The sequence below is a fragment of the Lactuca serriola genome, chromosome 7 (genome assembly GCF_051521515.1).
Source record: "Lactuca serriola cultivar US96UC23 chromosome 7, Lser_US96UC23_V15, whole genome shotgun sequence".
Lineage (NCBI taxonomy): Eukaryota > Viridiplantae > Streptophyta > Magnoliopsida > Asterales > Asteraceae > Lactuca > Lactuca serriola.
The window spans coordinates 191,330,306-191,351,083 of NC_136414.1; the positions used below are offsets into that span (position 1 = coordinate 191,330,306).

Genomic DNA, 20,778 nt, shown 5'->3' on the forward strand with positions numbered 1-20,778 from the left:
GCGTGTTAAATGACCAACTCGGCGAGTAGCATGGGTGGACTCGGCGAGTTGGTGATGAGTGGAGAAAACCCTAAATCCGGAGGTTGAGCCCTATATAAAGAACATTATGTCTCCTCCCCAGCCTCCTTATCACCCCTTGAGTTCCAGAAGCCCTGATTTCGTGAGAAAACACCATTGTTGAGTGAATTAGAGCTTGGAGAAGGGTATTTGGTGCTTTAAGCTTGAAGATTGGAGGCTTGTATCAGGAAGCTTGGGGGAAACAACAATCTACAGTTGGTTGGGCTCATTCCAAGGGTAAGGAACCATTTCCCTAAGCTATTTTCTTCATGGGTTCATGTGTGGTGGTTGGTATGACATCTAAAGTGAGATAGAAGCTTGGATCTGAGGATGCTACTTCAGATCTGAGCTTGTGATTGTCCTATATGTCATAAAGTCCCTGTTGATGAGTGTTTGAAGGAGCTATTTTGTCCCAAACCCTAGCCCTAGAGTGCAAAGTGCCTAGATCTCCTTGGATTCACGTATAGTTTGCCACTTTACGTGATGGATGGCCTTAGGAAGGGTAGATCTATGGTTTGGATCATCTGCATGGCTTGGAAAGCCTCTGTATGGATTCAGACCCGGTGGTACTCGGCGAGTCACATGGGTGGACTCGGCGAGTTGCTTGAAGATAGGCTGGGACTCGACGAGTTGGAAGAACAACTCGGCGAGTTGGATGAAGATGGCCTGGAACTCGACGAGTTGGAAGAACAACTCAGCGAGTAGGTTGAAGATAGCCTTAGACTCGACGAGTCTGTTCTTGGACTCGGCGAGTCTTGTCGAAGAGTCCCAATCTTTTCTGGTTGAGCCGTGAATCGGTGAGTCAAGGGGATGACTCGGTGAGTTGTGTGTGAGTGGACTCATAGTTGTTGAACTCGGCGAGTCTCGGGGTGACTCGGCGAGCTGAGTCGCGGTTTGGGGAATTTCTGAGAATGGGGACTCGGCGAGTCATCGGGTTGACTCGGCGAGTAGAGTCAGTCAGGGGTTGACTTTGACCAAGGGTTGACCAGTGGTTTCCAGGGGCATTTTGGTAATTATTGTATATTGTTTTGAGTTCAGTGCCTTGGTGGTTGTCTAGTGGTGGAGGTCGTATCAGTAATCGGAGCAGCTTGGGTTATATGTTCAGTCGGCAGTTTCGAGGTGAGTTATCCTCACTATATCAACAGGGTCTAAGGCACCAAGGCCGGCCCTTATCGGATTGAGATCCGGGTATTTGTTGTTATGTTATTGCTTTGATATGTTTGCATCCTGGTAGCTAGGATGGTATATGTTAGAGACCTGGTTGAGATAGATATCCCAAGATGTAGGGTGATGCTATGCTAGTGACCGGTTAGGTCGATATCCTGGTTAGGATGATGATATGTTATGTGATCTGTTTGATCGGCTTGTTGACTGTGAATTGCTGTATGATTGGATGTTTAGGTGCACATGGTTTTTTGGACTGGAGTTGGGTTGAGGCGGGTCCTGCTTTGTGCTGTAGGCCAAGATACCCAGGGCGGACCGGTTGTCCCGAAGGCCCAGCGAGCGGTCCGGATAGGCTGTAGGCCCCAAGAGGGCGGACCAGACGTGCCGAGGCTCGGAGAGCGGACCAGGCCGACTGAAGGCACGGTGCGGGCGGACCAGTCATACTATAGACTCAGAGAGTGGACCAGGTGGATTGAAGGCTCGATGCGGGCGGACCAATCACACTGCAGACTCGATTTATGTGGTTAGATTCGAAGAGTGGACCAGGTGGATTGAAGGCCCGGTGCGGGCGGACCAATCACACTGTAGACTCGAGGTATATGGCTAGACTCGGAGGGTGGACCAGGTGGACTATTGGCCGGTGCGGCGGACCAGTCCCACAGTAGACCCGAAGTGCATGGTTGTTCTGTGATCGGATATGTTATGGCATGTTATGCGTGTATGTTATATGTGGTTGGTATTTTGGGGATATCTCACTAAGCTTTCGGGCTTACAGTTGTGGTTTAATGTTTTTCAGGTTCTTCAGGAGACCGTGGCAAGGCGAAGGCGTGATCGTACCGCTTCTCATGTTTTTGTCGTGAAGTGATTCTGGGAACACTTAAAATAAATTGTATTGAAAACCTTTTTGTAATAACTTTAATGAAATCGGGTTGTTTTTGAAAATTTTAAATTGATTGAAATTTTTGGTCATTACAGAGAGATAGAGAGACATGGAGAGAGAAAAAAATTTATTGGATGTTGTTGTTCGTTCCCCTCACCACATTTGACCACGTATTTTTCCACCACTAGCCACCACTAAGAGTATGGGGTGATGTTCACATTTTTTGTCCGTGGCCACATAGACCTCGAATATTAGGACTGTTCACTATTCGGATAAAACCGAAGTATCCAATTGGACAATTTGGATTGGACTATTTGGTTCGGATATTCGGATTTTTGGATTGGTTTTCAACAAAGCCGAATTATTATTTTGAATTTCGGATTGGTTTTGGTTTATAAAATAAGAACCAAATAGTCCAAAAAAACCGAATAAACATTTATTATTTATCTATTTATAATATATATCTATAGTTTTTTTTATCATTAATTTTGTAATTTATTTTTTTAAATAGGAACGTTTCACCCGATAAAAAAACATTAATATGGATTTTCACTCAAAAGTTTTCTATCTATAAAATATTTATCTATAATATATCTTCTTATTAGTTGTTTATAAATTTCAAATCACAACTAAGTAATTTGCTTTTGCTTCTTGTGCAAAGTTTAGTAATATTATAATAATTTGTCGTGTTAAAATGTTTCGGTTTTTGAAAATCGAATTATAATAACCGATCCAACCGAATTGTAATTGGATCAAATCGGATTGGATTTAAATTTAGTTTGGACTATTCGGATCCATGTTTTGAAAACCGAAATCAATTTGGATTCACTTGTTTGGATCGGATCAAACCGATCTATCCAAACAAATACCCCTAACGAACATGCTCGTTATGAGTATACCATAAGGCCTTAGTTAAAGTTTATTATTTATGTAGAATCATGTAATTCAATATGCTTATTATTTAGTATTATTTGTTGATTTATTTGTAAAATGTAAATAGAAAGATAAAAATATAAATATATAGTCTATTATTACAATATGGAAGTAAATTTTTTTTGAACTGGCAAATAAAATAAATAGATAAACAGACATCTAGCAAGTAATTAGAAGTTGCAGAAAAAGTACAAGTAGAAGAATTAAAACTGACAGATTACAAACATGAAAATGAATTACTACAGCCACACCATATTTGAGTTTTCCTTCCTATTTTTCATCCATAGGAACAAAGTGGACTGAATGATATCAGCACATTTAGCTTTGGGGGGGGGGGGGGGATCTTAGAATCATTAAACACTCTGTTATTCCTTTGTTTCCAAATACCCCAAAGAACACCATAACAAATCCCCAATAGCAACCTCCTTTTACTTTGATTATTCGACCAATTGTTGGCAAAATCCAGCAACTCAACCACTGTTCTGATTGGGGGCATCATCACATCACACCATTTAAAGATCCAACTCAGTACTTCATTTGCATATTCACACCCAACCAAAACATGATCCGAATCTTCCTCCCATTCATCACAAAGACTACATTTTATATCTCCCACGGAGACCCCACGTTTTACTAGTGCTAACTTTGTTGGAATTTTTCCTAGCCATGCCCTCCATATAAAGCAAACCACATTTACTGAAATTTCACGAATCAATTCGAATTTCCTCCCAGAAATAGGTAAGCTCCTGTCCCAAATTTTCCGTAGCGCATTGACAGCAAAAATGCCATCCAAAGTCAGCCTACAGGTCCAAGATTCAACTGCAGAATTTGTTCGTTTACATAAAACGTCCTCAAATGCTATGTTCTTTTTTCTCAGCTCTTTACATACCCGACAATATTTTTTTCAAGTACCTGGTAGTCAATTATTAATTTATTAGCATAATAGTCATCTGCTTTTGAGTTCAAATTATGTATACCCTTAATAATCGCAACCCAAATTGTTGATGCTCCGGTCCTCAATCTCCACCACCACTTAACCAAAATAAAAAATTTCATTATTATGATCAGAAAAAAAAATTAATAATAGGTAATTTATTAATTATTAATTTACGAATTAAATTTAGGCATGTCTTTATATTAGTTTTTTTATTATACTTTTGTTATATCATACATTAGAACCAAAACTTGTTTATGTAATTTTGTTTCAAAGTTTTAATTCCGGCCCCCTAATCGTTATGTTTATGTTCCGCCCCTAGATATCATTGTACCCACAACCCACTATATACCAAGTTAATCCCCTAAAATGAAATAAGATAAACACTACTTAAAATAATCCTTATTTTCCCATAGCTTCGTCATGACCATCACCTACAACACATGTCCTAAAACACAAAATGATTGAAGTTAACAAACATTTCAAATCTTATGAATACCAGAACAATATCCAAAAGATGTCCAAAATCATCTCTCCCCCATATCATTTTCTCTATATAAAAACATTAAATAATTAAAACAAGTGGCTCATGTATAATTGATTAACTTTTACGAAATTTATAACTATAAAATGTAATATGGTAAAGTTGTCTAAAAAACTATAATCATGACCCCACAAACTTTTGCCACTATATATTTTAGACAATGAACTGAAAAAGCTTCTTTTCTTCCCGTTACCATGTGAATTCCAAACCTCGCAATTGAATCTTCCCGGCAAAATCATATTCTGTTCGATGTTCACCAAGTTCATGCTCCGACCATCTTCCTCTCTTTCACTTCCTCTCTCTCCTCCTCTTACACCTTTCTTCTCCAAACCCAGCACCACCATTTCTTTCCGTCGCATCGCCGTCGTCTCCGCTGCGCATTCCCTTTCTGTGACCTTTGATGAAACTCACCCTTACGGGCCTTCTTTATCCAAAGGTCACCAACCCTCCGTGGAACCCAAATCGCTACAGCAAGATAACGAAAGTATATTCGATGAAACCCGTTTTATTCGTGTTTTTGACACTTCTGCAATTCGGGTCTCCGCCGATCGATGCTACGCCCTCGAAAGCCAACTCCGTGGCCATCTCTTGAACTGGCCTCGGATTCGGAACATAGCTAGGGTTCCTGGAGACGAAATTGATGGTGAATTACAGAAGTATTTCAACTCAAATGACGGTGAGCCCTTAGAGTCTTTGAACCGACGAATTTACGGAAAAGCTGAGGGAGATGGGGAGCCATTGAGTCCAGTCTTATACAGAGATAAGCTTGCAAAAACTTTCAATTCGAGAGGTTATGAAAAATTCAGGAATTTGGCTAAGTTGTCGAGGCCAAAGAGGAAGACTAAAAAGGAGCCGAGTCAAATCAGAGAGCATAAAAGTAACGAATGTTATTTACTAGACGAGGTCGTGGAGAATCATGCGAGCGACCATGAGAAAGGGGAGGATTTGAGTGGGTTACTTGGAGACGATGCGTACAGATTAGGGAAATGGAAAGGCTCAACAAGGTTATTGCTTTTGGATGAGAAACATGCATATAAGTCGTTCGATGAAATGCCTGAAGCAATTAAGGTATTCATTCCAGCTTACTTAACCTGATTCATGAACTTATGATATGTGTTTGATCATCTGTTTTCTTCAGGCATGCTTAACGGGATCACCATTTGAACTTGTGAGATGCAAGCTGACTTTGTATTACAGTTATTGGCAAATGAATGAGGTATCCATTGACCATTAAAACTCCCAACTAAATTTACTTTTCTGCCCCTTTCTTTCCCCAATACTGCACTATAGGTTTAAATGTGACTTCCTTAATAAAGTTTATATCTTGAAATGTTTTGAATCATGTTTATTTTATGCAAAAACTGCAGATTTTAGAGGCTTTGCTTCCAAAGGGTATAATCGTCCCTTCATCCTTTGAGACTGTGGGCCATATCATCCACCTAAACTTGAGGGAAGAACATCTTCCATACAAGAATCTAATAGCTAAGGTTGTTTTGGACAAAAACAAGCCAAAAATACAAACAGTTGTCAACAAGATTGATTCTATTAATAATGACTTTAGAACCATGTCACTTGAAGTTTTGGCTGGAAATCATTCTCTTGTGACAAGAGTAGTAGAAAATGGACTTCATTTTCATGTTGATTTGGCAACAGTGTAAGTTTTCTTTATGAAATCATTCTCTTGTTTCCTTCATTAACTCCCAACTTTGAGTAAATCACAGTTTTGGTCCCTGAGTATAGCACTTTTTACAGTTTTCATCCGCAATGTTTATTTTTTCAGTTTTGATCCTTATTACAAGGTTTCATATAGGTTTTAGTGCCTGGATCGTTAATCTAACTACTCAGCTGTTAATTTTTTTGAAATGACGATTTTGCCCTTGTACAAAAGAAAATGTATACCATAGGTATCAAATTTCCAAATTTCTCCTATTTTTTTAATCAAAGCTTATAACATTTAGAGTAGATTACAAAAATGTTCCCTGTGCTTTTCTGATTTCTACAATGTGTAGTCCAAATTTTAAAAAAAATACACTTTTGGTCCTTATGTCAATGATTTCGTCAATTCTAGTCCTTGTGTCTTTCTAATTGTGGCCCTTGTTTCAAGGTTTGAGGAACCAAAAATGGAACCCTGAAATAAGGACCAAATATGACCAAAAAAAAAAAAATTCAATTTTGGACTAAACATGGTAAAAATCAGAAAGAACAGGGACCATCATTGAACCTTGTACATTATGCAGGTACTGGAGCTCAAAATTGGCAACAGAAAGGCAAAGGCTTTTAAATTCTTTTACAAGGAGTGATGTTGTTTGTATGTTTTCTTCTTCAATCTTGATCTTATTACCTATAGAGAAGAGATGCTGATGTCATATTAAATATTTATGATTTTTATTTTGTTGATGAAAGATGAGAATAATCTGAATTATGAAACAGGTGATGTGTTTGCTGGGGTTGGCCCTTTGGCTATATCTGCAGCTAAAAAAGTTAAACATGTTTATGCAAATGATTTAAATCCTCATGCTGTTGATTATATTGAAAAAAATTGCGTCCTCAACAAACTTGAAAGAAAAATTGAGGTTTGTATCTAATTATTTCACATTTTTTTTTTTCTGTTTTGAATTATTTAAAGTAACATCTTTATATATATATATATATATATATAAAATTTGAAGGTATTTAACATGGATGGGAGAAGATTCATTGATGCTATTTTCAAGAGTCAAAGTTCAAGAACTATCACACAAGTAGTCATGAATCTTCCCAAAGATGCAGCCGAGTATCTTGGTAAGTTATAACAAATAACACAGAAATCTTTTTTTTTTTTTTCTTAAATATTTTTATTCTGGAGTTTTATTTATTTTTGCTGATTTGAATTTGGCAGATGCATTTAAGGGAATATTTAGAGATATGGATTTGAACAAAGAGTTGATCATGCCAAAAATTCATGTCTATGGATTCTCAAAAGCTGAAGATCCAGAATTCGATTTCCATGAGGTTTGACATATAAAATTTAGGTCAAAATACTAAATAACACACACATACACACTAGTACTTTCACCATTCTATTGATTTAGCCACTTAACTGTTTTTTTTATATTTCACTTTTTTTTTCTCGCAAAAATGTTAATATTTTGCAAAATGATGATGTCATTTTGCATTAAAAAAAAGTTCTTTTTGTAGCGTTTTGAAACCTATTGTTAATATAAAGTGATTTCGCAAGGTGGTAATATATAAAAAAAGGTGGTTAATTTGTTAAATGTTACATTATATGGTGGTTATTTTTTGCGATAATCCCATTAAAAAACAATAGTTGGGTTAATTTGATAAAATTGTGAAAATTACGTTATTTATTTTTCATATATCAAAACCGGTATTTTAGGAAATTTGAAAAAAAATAGAAAAAAGTATGACGGTTGAAACAATTAAGTGTCTAAATCAATAAAATTGTGAGAAAACGTTGTGTTACGATTTACATAAAAGAGTAATTATTTGTTGATAAATTTTAATATGTATGTTTTTGTTTTTTTTTATTGGTGGTGTTAATTAGCGGATAAGAATTGCATTATCGGAAGTGGCATTCGAAGTAAAAATGCATAAAGTACGTCTTGTTGCCCCAGGAAAATGGATGTTGTGTGCATCATTTGTTCTCCCTGAGCGAGTCGCATTTGCTGATCCTATCTTGGAAATGTAATTTCAATTCTATTTAGAAAAAAGTGAGATAATTTGTAGATATATTCTTATTAGGGCTAATTGCAAAAATAACAATGTATTTTTGCTTATTGTTGTATTATAGCATCCAAATTTCATTTTTGCCATTATCATATTTTACTTTTTAAGTATTTTATTAGATTATTGTACTCTGATAAAATTGTCTGTTTTTATACAATTTTTTTTTACTTGTTATTATTCATAGAAAAAGTTACCAAATTATAGCTGTGCAAATTACTTTTGTATTTGGATGATGTTGCTGGAACCGTGATAGTGATAGATTTTCAAAATGAAAAATTAAATATTTTCCTACTCAAATAAGATTACAACTAGTGTACACTATTAGTTCTGTCTCTTTTAATCCACTCTTATTTTAATATTTGTTTTGATTTAATGAGTAAGAAGATAAATATAAAAAAAAAATATATGAGATATTTGATTTCTCTTTGAAAATGTAATGTTATATGAAGATATGGAATATTAGGATTTTGTAATAAATAAATAAGTGGAAGTAGTTAATGATAGTTGAATATGAAAAAGAATAATCATAAAAGCCAAAAACACCCATAGTATCTCAAGGTAATTGATTTTAAACAATTTTTGTTTTATCAATTTAATATCTCAGCTTAAACAATATTACAAACCAATGGATTTTAACTAATTTAGGAGTTATTTATAGTATATCTGAAACGCAATGCCAAAAACACCCCATAGTATCTGAAGGTAATTGATTTTAAACAATTTTTGTTTTATCGATATAATACCTCGGCTTAAACAATATTACAAACCAATGAACTTTAACTAATTTATTTATTTTATATTTGAATATCAAAAAGAATAATCATAAATATCCTTAAATTAAAGGGATGTTTGAGATTGTTTATTTAAGTCTTTTGTTAGTTTACTACGATTTGACATGAAAAAAAAATATTTTTTTACAAGTCAATATCTTCTAACTCATGTAAAACAATTTATAACTTATTTAAACCAAATTACCATATAACCTGGTCATAACCCTATACTTTTATAAACATATATCCAAAAGTATTTTTTGGACATTTTACGTGAATAAATAGAAATTGTCAAACATTGAAAATAACTTATTAGTTTCTTACATTTTAGTACCGAATAAGCTAATCCATACGTTTTTATTAAAGCTCTTATTAACACCGGATAAACAAATAAAAAAATTATAAATAAGGATTCCAAACACTTAGTGTTTTCAATTGTTTCGTTTGATTATCTGAGTAGTTGCAATTTTTTTTTTTTTTTACCAAAAATTAATTTGTGAATTAGTTAAAGAAGAAGATTTTACATAGAAATAGTGGGTAAACAACAACAAACTGTGTCGTAACCCCTTTTTGAATGACAAATCTAATTCTTTTGAAAACATCTATAGATCTTGGGGTCATGACATTAATATGCATGACCCGTTAGACTCTATTGAGTAGCTCCACAACTTATGGCGCAAGGAAACCGAAAGTATCAAATGCAAAAAGTATAAACGTGTGTTGATTTTCCATGTACGTTTTTTTGCCATTTTGCATGATGCAACTTTTAAAACAGTTTGTCCCACAATGAAAACCCCACTCTCCAAACCCACAATAATTTGAATATTCAAAAACTTTGAAAAATCACTATTTGCATATGTATAAAAGAGGCATTGAATTTTGATAATTTTCTTTTGGAACAACATGAATTTAAGATAATTTTAGATTGGTTTACACGTTAAATTTATTACAGATTACGAAAAATAAATCCTTTCTAAAGTTTGTTATTTTTACAATTTCGTTTGTATAATTTATTAAAAATTGGAAGTTTTTTCCAAAATTATATTACGCGTATATGAAATAATTAAGAAAGAGAAGTCTAAGGCGTTTCGTACAATTCCTCTAGAGACTAGAATATTCGTTACCTTCCTTGACTACTTCCACCGGGGTCAACATCGTGGCATCACTTGGAAGGTTCCCATTTGACAATTACAAATTAGGTTTATAAACAACTAAATGACTCATGATATATGTTTGAGTTAGGCATACCTTATCATGATGGTATACATGTTTACCTTTTTCTATAAGAAAGTTGCATAATAATATGTTGTTGTAAAAAATAGGTTTACTCATGGTATACATGTTTACCTTTTTCTATAAGAAAGTTGCATAATAATATGTTGTAAAAAATAGGTTTACTCATTATAGAAAATGTTAAACGAAAATGGTTTTGTTAATTGAATATTTTGGTACTTATTATAATTGGGATTACGACAAGTTGATTTTAATTTTATCTATAATGTGAACTTACATGTACCGATGCGCAATTCAGATAAACTAAAGTAGTTTTGGGAATGGGAACACGGAGTTTCAAGACAAAGCCTCTGTTGAAGTTCCAAGGGGCATCACTTCAGGGTCCAAAGTCTAGAAATATGATCAATGTGCAACGGATATATCCATTCAATAGTTTATTGCCAAAAATTTAACTGTTGAATCATTTGTTGCCAGCAGACGCGGCTTTCCCTCCAATTTTAATAAAAAATGGTTGGCGTTCATTTATAGATACAAGATTTTGGTTCTTGCATAATTATTTTTCGCTATCGTTATTCTATAAGTTTTAAGTTTTTTTTGTCTCACGAACATAAAATGTAACATGATATTGTGTGTTAAGAATCTCAGATTTTGCTTGAAATCCACATTGAAAACTTTGGATTATACCAAATTTGGTTTTATGCAAACCCAAGTTATAAGGTCAAAATCATATTTCTGACAAATGTTTTCACATACAATACTAAAATTATCTATGTTATTGTTGATATTGCAACCCTCATTTCTAACAACTTGTGTGTAGATCATCTTGCCGACACGATTGAACCTAACCTAAAAGTTGAAATAGATTTTTGTTGATATTTCGTAACGGAAAAACTAGTGACATTTTCAGTTATGATTATGTTTAGAAACCAAAATTAAACACAAATTCAATAAGTTTTATGTTTTATGTGTTTAATATTCTTACGTTTATGGTTTCGTCGTTATGAGTCGGTTACAAATTTGCACAAAACTCTTACACCCACTTCTTATATTGTTGTGGATTTTTTTCGTTATTACACCAAGTTAATATCTAGATCTAGTTGCATTAAGTGGTCTAGAATAATTTTTATAAATAATTGAATAGTTTAAAAATATTGAATACTATGTTTTATAACTTTTCTATATTAAAATTATTAAAAATATAAAGTGTGTACTTTTTTTTTTTTAATAATAAATAATGAAAAACCAATCAAAGAAGGGTGGTGACGGAACGTAGTTTTCACGTCAAAATCTTATCCGACCCGAATAAGTTGCCTTAAACCCCTCTTTTTTTTTTTTTTTTTCGTTAAAACCCCCCAAAACATCTCCGATCTATTCGCACATTCTCAATTCAACCTTCTGTCAACGATCCACAGCCCTAATTCTCCACTCCGAAATTATGCAACCCCAGAAAACCCTACCGGAATCCGACTTACCGTCGCTCGCCGCCATCAAAGTCAAGTCATCATCCCCTCGTTTCCGTCCTACCAATCATTCCGCCACCGAAACCCCCACTGCCGGCGCACAACGCAGGATAGGCATCGCTGTCGATCTTAGCGACGAGAGTGCCTTTGCTGTAAAGTGGGCCGTCCACCAGTATCTCCGCCCCGGTGACGCCGTCATCCTGATCCATGTCCGTCCTACATCCGTCCTTTACGGCGCTGATTGGGGCTCCGTTGATCTCTCCATTGTCGACACTGACAATGAGGAATCACAGCAGAAGCTCGAAGATGATTTTGATACTTTCACCACTACGAAATCCGCTGCCCTAGCGCAACCTCTGGTCGACGCGCACATACCGTATAAGATCCATATCGTGAAAGATCATGACATGAAGGAGAGGCTTTGTTTGGAAGTTGAACGACTAGGGTTAAGTGCGGTTATCATGGGAAGCCGAGGATTCGGTGCAACAAAACGCGGAAGCGATGGGAGGCTCGGGAGTGTTAGCGATTACTGTGTCCGTCACTGTGTGTGCCCGGTGGTGGTTGTGAGATATCCCGATGAGAAAGATCCCGCTGCTGCTGTTGAGCCGGTGGTGTCGGTTGCAACAGCCGATGATGAGGAAGATGACCCTGAATTCCATGATGCAACCGATGAACGAAAATGTTAGTTCCCCTTTTACCTTCTCTCTTAACCAATTTCACTTTCTGTGTTTCTACTGTTTAATTTAGTTAAATTAAGGTATGAATGAGTCCGTCGAACATCTTTCCACCATTACCCACAAATAAAAGACCAATCTGATAGCATCTGTAGGCGATTTTCAATTAATTAATCTTGTACAATCTTGTTTATGACAGAAACATAGATGGAATGGTCTCTGTTTGAATCTTTCATTTAGAGGTAAGGACTAAAAATCGAATCGAATCAATCCATTTATATATTACAAGATCCAGTGTGTATATAAGTTTATGAACTTTTAAGCTCCATTAAGCAAACCCCATTATGTATATATCTTGCATAGGATTTGAAGGTGTTCTTGAATAATTTATTTGGGATTTGATTTTACCAAATGCAGGATGACCAGAAGGCATTGCAGTGTGCAAAGTCGAGGTGGGATTTAGTCATTTTTTAGTGTTTGGATTTGAATGGATGTCGTATATGATGAGGTAGAAACTCATGCTAGTTTTTTTTTTTTTTTTTTTAATGATGAGTATGTTGTGTCTATTATCAGTTATTTAACTGGATCTATGTGACATAATACTTGAATGTAATATAACTATGTCTTTGATTATGTATCCTCAAAGATTGTTGTTATTGTTGAATTTGAAGGTTCCATACTGGTTTTTGGATTATTTTGGGGGATAGATTTTCATAAAGACTATTATATTTTCAATCTTTTACTCAAAAAGCCATCACTTTACTTATTTTTTTTTCAAGGTAAAGTCAATTGACATTTTGAAAAAAAACTTCAGTATATCCATTGTGATTTTAAGTTTATTGTGGGCAAAATGCAGAAGAACACAAAGATTTATCTACCAGCATTTAGATAAACTTTTATATTTTGTTTGTATGCAGAAAAACCCACATATTTTTTTGTTACCTTTAAGATTTACCTTAATATCTTTTTTTTAAGGAAGTTACCGTTGTTTTAACATAACATTTATCTTGATCGTTATTAGGTTCACATGTGAAAAAATAAGTGATGTTATTTATTTTTGCTTGAGTAAATTGTTGTTGAGCAAGTGATCTATTTTTCACTATTTATGTTAAGTAGCAACTTCACATATATTTGTTTCCATGTTAACTTAAAAAAACGAAAAAGATAAATGTAATGTCACAAAATAACTGATAATTTCTTAAAGATATTTGGGTTAATATGAAATGTAATTGAAAAATGTAAGACATATGAATAAAATATAAGAGTTTTATTTGAATGCCAGTAAATAAAATAAATGATTGTGTTGTTTTGCATTTTGTTTTTTTTTGTTTGTTTGTTTTTTTTTTTTTGCTATTAAGGCTCTATTTTTAATTTTTTTTTTTGGATGGTTTTCTTTTGAAAACTTTCATTTTTTTAGGAGTCTTTTTGTTAAAATCTTTTTGGATCCTTTGTGTTTTTTTGAGGAAGAAAAACTATGCCTCAAAGTCTTATACAATTCTTGGAATTTTTAAGTTGTATGTTGAATCTACTATAATAAATGAAGATTTTTTTTTTGCCACATGTCCTTTTTTCTTTTATTTGAACATATGATATTTTCTAGAATTTTTAAATTTTCTATTTTCTACTTGTCATTTTATTGTATTTTTCATTTTATTAAATTAAAATTTCACATTTAATATGTAAGGTAATCTATATAAGGTTTTATTAAAAAGGGTTTATATATGTAATGTATTCAATACATTAAAGCCTCATTAATTTTAATAATTTAAAAAATTTCTCATCTATTATCTATTATAATCTATTATAATAAATGAAGGTTTTTTGCCACATGTTATCTTCTCCTTCATTTGAACACATGGCATTTTCTATAATTTTTAAATTTTTTATTTTCCACTTGTCATTTTATTGTATTTTTCATTTTATTAAATTAAAATTTCACATTTAATATGTAAGGTAATATATATGTAAAGTATTTATTAAAAAGGGTTTTTATATGTAATTTATTCAATACATTAAAGCCTCATTATTTTTAATAACTAGTTGTGAAACCCGTATATTATACGGGTTGATTAAAACAAAATGTTAAATAGAAACGATTAAAAGAGAAGTTTATTTGAATTTGAAATTTGAAATAAAAAAAATTATGAGAAAAAAAAAACATGCAAAAAATAAATAAATTAAAATTATTGTTTAGTTATCAGACCCGTATACTAAACAGGTTAATTATTAAAAATGTTAAACACAAAGGTTTAAACTGTAAATTTATTTGAAATTGAAATTGAAATTTAAAATTTAAAATTTAAAATTAATATCATTATGGTAGGTTTAATTTATGGAAACTAATTAATAATATATTATGAAAAATGAAATAAATGACAAGTGGAAAATAAATATATCTCTAAGTTATGACAAAATGACATGTGACAAATTGAATGAGAGAAGGACATGTGACAAAATCATTCTTATTTATTAGGGTAGATAGTTGTGAAACCCGTATATTATACGGGTTGATTAAAACAAAATGTTAAATAGAAACGATTAAAAAAGAAGTTTATTTGAATTTGAAATTTGAAATAAAAAAAATTATGAGAAAAAAAACATGCAAAAAATAAATAAATTAAAATTATTGTTTAGTTATCAGACTCGTATACTAAACAAGTTAATTATAACAAAATGTTAAACACAAAGGTTTAAACTGTAAATTTATTTGAAATTGAAATTTAAAATTTAAAATTTAAAATTTAAAATTTGAAATTAATATCATTATTGTAGGTTTAATTTATTAAAACTAATTAATAATATATTAGAAATGGAAAATGAAATAAATGACAAGTGGAAAATAAATATATCTTTAAATTATGACAAAATGACATGTGACAAATTGAATGAGAGAAGGACATGTGGCAAAATCATTCTTATTTATTAGGGTAGATTATTAGGGTAGATTCAAAAAATTTCTCATTTTTCTCATAAATTCAAACTTTTCAAATTGTTATAATTTTATATTTATTTTTTTTAAATAATCCATGTAATACATGAGTCTTACACCTAGTATTAAAGGGAGAATTTCGTATATACCCTTATTAAACGTTAAAATATCATATTTGCCCAACCGAATATCTAAATATCATATTTAACCTTTTTAAACTTTAAAATATCATATTTGCCCAAAACCATTTATTAAATATATTAAAATTATTAAAATTGAAAATAATAATTAAATGTACCTCATTACCCCTAACTTCTAAATCATATAAACTTCATAAACAACTAACTTGAAGTTTACCATCGGAAACAATAAGTGTTACACTGTGTTCATTCTTTAAAATAAAAACTCATGAAACACAAAGAGTCAAATTTTGACCTGTACACACAAAATATATTATAATACACTCAATTTCTTTATCCATTGTAGCACACACAACCACATATAACAAAAATTGCAATTGGTAACAATCGGCTTATCAATCGGCGATAGCTATTTAAACTTTTTCTTTTTTCACTTTTGAAGAAATACAAAATCAAACAGGAACTCATAGTTTAATCCCCTTTCCTATTGTTAAAGAAGCAAAAATTCAAAATAAAAGAGCAACTAGCAATTGACATTACGCCACCAGAAGTTAACAACATATCTAGAAGATGAACTTCCTGCAATTTAGAAGTTAGGGGTAATATGGTCTATTTGGTTTTTATTTTTTCAATTTTAATGATCTTAATATATAAAAAGAGATTTTAAAATATTAAAAATATATATTTGGACAAATATGATATTTTATAAGATTAAGGAGGAGAAATATGATATTTAGATATTAGGTTGGATAAATATGATATTTTGACGTTTAATAAGGGTATATATGAAATTCTATTAAAATGCTCCTTGATAGCCCAAAACCGGTATTGTAGCATGTTTGGAAAAAATCGGTATTGATCCAAACATTTTTAATAAATTCTGGTATGTAACTTCTATGGTATTGAGTAATAAAATCTATATCCATATCTACTAAATCAACAAATATCCAAACTCGTTCTTGTAACATTTATTTATTTATTTGAATACTCAAACACATTTTACTTAAGTTTGATAGCATCTTTAGTACATTGGCACATCATTTTTTATGGTGCCACCTCGTTAGCCTCATTTCTTTAGCATTTCATAAGGAGTGATAGCATCCCAAGCACATTAGATTTTTTTTTTAAATTTTTTTTTAAACTTAAATACATTATATTTTTATAAAACACAAACAATTGAGTATTAATCAAGAAACTAGTTAGACTTTATAGACAAATTTACCTTATTTTAACAAGGATTAATAGAAGGGCAAATAAATCTTAAATGGGAAAGGACATGCTTAAAAATTTACAAATATATTGATTTTGTAACAACACATAGTTTTCTATTTTGTTAACACATCAAAAATATCAAGGTAAAGAAACATTTTTGTTAATAATAAATTGTCACTTTTATATACATCTACACATAATTTATAAAAATATATATTATTATAAAAAATTACAACTACTATCTAGAAATAAAAACCACTAACATCACAAGGAATTTATAAAACAACCATCCAACTTCCTCATCTTTCTTGAAAAACCTTTTTAGATCTCCAATTTCCAATTCTTTTTTTTTTCTTAAATTACTTCTTACGTCTATCAATTTCCTATTATCATTTCTTAAGTTTGTGAAAGAAGGCTATTCCCACAAAACCACTCATCCGGTTGTGTGAATCAGGAAGCAAAAGCGAGACTTTGAGTTGTTTCTAGAGAAAAAGACTTGTTTGAGATGGAGATTAGAGACGCCATTATTGAAGAAAGGTAGGTTCTAGAGAACGATTGTAGAGGGGGATTATTGCATCTACAAGCCAACAACCACCAAATCTCTCTCTCTCTCTCTCTCTCTCTCTAGCGCGCACGCGAGCCATGGCTGGTGACCCTTTTGGCGCAAGTCAGGGGCGGTCTTCAGCGTCCTTGGCGACCTGTGTACCGAGACCCACTCCTTGGAGCCTTAATTTTTAAACATTTGTTGAATAAAAAAATGTCTACTATAGCTTGTTATTTAAAATAACATTTATGAAATAAAATAAATGAATTATAGTAACTGCCGATTGATTTTTGATTGTCTATTATAATGATAGAGAATAATGATTGCAAAATTTCTTCTGATTGTTTAACATTATTGTTTGATAAAATATAAATGAAATGACATTATGATTTTTGAAAGAATATTAGAAGCTTAGAAGTGGGCATCTCAAATCTTAAGGAAACATAGTTTGAGTTTTGGCATTTAGACTTTAGACTAGAATTAAAAATAGATGGTAAGCAATATAAAATATAAATGTAAAATGATAAAATTTATACGGGATAGATCAATAATAATACATACACGACCCTTTTAATATAAGAGTTAGTGGGTATGAATTATTAACGTGAAATAAATAAATAAAAAAACTACTTCCAAAACTATATGTTCCATGTAGGTTTGGATCAAATCATGGTCAAAATCCACTTCATTGTCAAATTTACTGGTAAGTAGATTTGAAATATATATTTTCCATTTTTTAGGGATTTTTGTAATAGAGAATGATTACACAATATATGATTAAAAAACTATATTATTTGTAGAAATAACCAAATTTGATTGAATAAACTTGTTTATAATGATAAGGCTGTTTATTTTTTATTTTATTTTATTTTTTTCTTCAGTACTAAATTAGTTAAGTACGGAATTGATAATTTAATAAAGTTTGTTTAATGGACAATGATATCTATATGAATAAAATATTGCAAAGAATCCACCATCTTAATATGTTAAAATATATTTTTGAATATGGTAAAAATATATTTTTCGCAGCGGCATATAAAATCTTGTTGGCTTGTTTCTTCATGGGTTATTGTTTTTAAATCACTCATATGATTTGTTAGTAATAACGATAAGCAAAACTGCAATTGTTGTTTCTAAAACAACTTCAGAGGTTGTATGTATTACAAAAAGATTCACTATTAAAGTGAATAACTATTTCTTAGAGCATTTTAAATGGAAGCCCATTTTCTATAGCTAATTATCATTTATCGTGAGGAGCATTTTTTATTTTTTTATTTACCATTACATTGTCACTAGTCAATATATTTTTATAATTAATATATTTAACATCTCATACGTTTAATCATATCTTATTTTACCTTTAACTAGATGAAGACCCGTACACAGTTGGTACATGTTTGGATAGGTTAGAATATTTTTTGGTCATTATTTATCAATTGAATTTATAAAATAAAGCAAAACATAAGGCTTTTTAAAGTCTTTTTATTGTAAGAGAATGAAAATATGAAAGGAAGATGATAATAGTAGTAAAATATGGGTGATGCGGTTGATATGAAGCTTTTTAAACCTCTCCTGGTGGGTAATAATAATGTGTATGTTTCATACTTTCTTTATGCAAATAATGTTATGTTTGTCGGGTATGGGTCTAAAGAGAACGCTAATAACTTGGTCACCATTCTCAAGTGCTTTTATGAAGTTTCAGGCCTTCAAATAAACTTTCATAAATCTAAAATGTATGGTTTCGGAATGAAAGAGGAGGAAGTTCACAAGTTTGCGAGGGTAGCTGGGTGTACTACTGAACCTATTCCTTTTAAATACCTTGGGGTGCCAGTCGGGGCTTATATGAATCATATTAAAAGCTGGGAGCCGATAATTGATAAATTCAAATCTAAATTAAATGAGTAGAAAGCTAAAATGTTTTATATGAGAGGGAGACTCATGTTTATTAATTTTGTCTTGGGTGAACTGGAAAACTGTGATGGCCTTTAAAAATAATGGTGGCTTGGGTATTGATAGTCATGTTGCTTTTAATGAAACATTATTGTTGAAATAGAGGTGGCGTATCCCGATGTTTTGTGGGTTGAAGTAATTAAATCTATTCATGATGTTAGTGGTGGTTTCGATTTACAAGGAAGGAAACCTACAATGAAAGGGGTGTGGGCTAATATGGTTACTACTTGTCATAAATTACATCAGAAACATGTTATTTCTTTTAACACTCTCAACTGGTCTTTGGGTAATGGAACTTCTATACGTTTTTGGAAGGATGTGTGGTTGGGGATGAGACCTTAATGGTTAAGTTTCCTAGGTTGGCTGCTCTAGAAACGAATATTGATTGCACCATTGCTGATGGACATGTTGGCTGGAATTGGAGTTGGATTCGTGATCCAGGAGGAGGAGTCCTAACATCTTGAATTGATTTATTAGTGAATGTGAAAGTTATTGACAGACCGGGTACTTGGATTTGGGACTTGGCATTGGATGTTGATTATTCCGTCACGGAAACCCGATGTGTTATTGATGATGCATATTTATCCTCTAATGCTACAGTGACCTCCTGGAGTAATATCTTTCCTATAAAAGTTAATATTTTTTCTTGGAGAATTTTGTTGGATTGTTTACTGACTAGAGAGAACCTTTCCTTGAAAGGTTTGAGGATTTAATCGATTAATTGCCAGATTTGCTCAACGTCTATGGAATCTGTGAATCATGTGTTTGTTGGTTGCCAGCTAGCTAAAGATATTTTTAACCGTCTAGGTGTTTGATGCGAAGTGGATTTCTCTAGTCTTATTTCGGTCACATAATTGATTTCGTTTTTGGAAAATTTGGTGTTGCCTTCGGTCAAGAAACAAGTCATAAATGTGATTATTAAAGCTGCTTGGTGGTACATATGGCGTTTTTGTAATAAGTTTATTTTTGACACGTCTAAACCTAGGAAGGATATGATATTTGACGATGTAGTGGCATTTTCTTTTTCTTGGGTTTCTCATAGGAATCATAAATTCATGTTATGTGGAAATTATGGATTCAAAACCCAACTTTGATCTCTACTCTGTAATTCTTGTTTTGCTCTAGCTGCTTGCTAGAGCTTTTTTTCTTCCCCTTTTTTTCATTAAATATATTCAGCTGTTCAAAAAAAAAAATAGTAGTAACATTCTACATCTACTTGAGCACACATATACATTCTCTAGTAAAAGAGCACACATATACCTTCTCTAGTAAAAGAGCATGACGAGTTTATGTATTTCAACTTCTTTTATTTTGACATTGTATTATAGCAGAGGAACCAAAACAATCAATTGTCATAAAATTCTTTCCGATTCTTATTACTTATTTTGATACCAATCAATTAGTTGGAATCAGAATCAACATTGCTAAAATTCTCTGCTTATAAATTAGTTTAGTGAAATTTATACATTAGCTCCAGTTGTTTGTCGAGTAATACTAACTGTTACACTTAAACCAGCTCCAAATAAGACATGAACAACACCATTGAAGCAAATCAATATAAAGACACATATATATATATATATATATATATATATATATATATATATATATATATTCACATTGTAAGG

The 20,778-nt window shown here is 32.1% G+C and overlaps 2 protein-coding genes across 3 annotated transcripts; both read left to right on the forward strand.

The window, feature by feature from the left end:
- The first annotated feature begins 4,668 nt into the window (after window positions 1–4,668).
- Window positions 4,669–8,324, forward strand: LOC145062774 (Met-10+ like family protein). Its single transcript, XM_079010366.1, has 8 exons — window positions 4,669–5,580; window positions 5,651–5,728; window positions 5,880–6,166; window positions 6,750–6,820; window positions 6,943–7,085; window positions 7,182–7,293; window positions 7,391–7,503; window positions 8,057–8,324. The coding sequence occupies exons 1-8, from the start codon at window positions 4,762–4,764 to the stop codon at window positions 8,198–8,200; spliced, it is 1,767 nt and encodes a 588-aa protein (XP_078866492.1). The 5' UTR covers window positions 4,669–4,761; the 3' UTR covers window positions 8,201–8,324.
- Window positions 8,325–11,576: 3,252 nt separating this feature from the next.
- LOC145062404 (universal stress protein PHOS32-like) lies at window positions 11,577–13,039 on the forward strand. 2 transcript variants are annotated; one of them, XM_079010012.1, is made up of 3 exons: window positions 11,577–12,382; window positions 12,575–12,617; window positions 12,793–12,951. In XM_079010012.1, coding segments are annotated over exons 1-2 (708 nt in total). In that variant the 5' UTR covers window positions 11,577–11,676; the 3' UTR covers window positions 12,577–12,617; window positions 12,793–12,951. The 2 variants fall into 2 exon arrangements, with proteins under 2 accessions (XP_078866138.1, XP_078866139.1); XM_079010013.1 differs by lacking the exon at window positions 12,575–12,617 and having other exon boundaries at window positions 12,793–13,039.
- The last annotated feature ends 7,739 nt before the right edge of the window (window positions 13,040–20,778 follow it).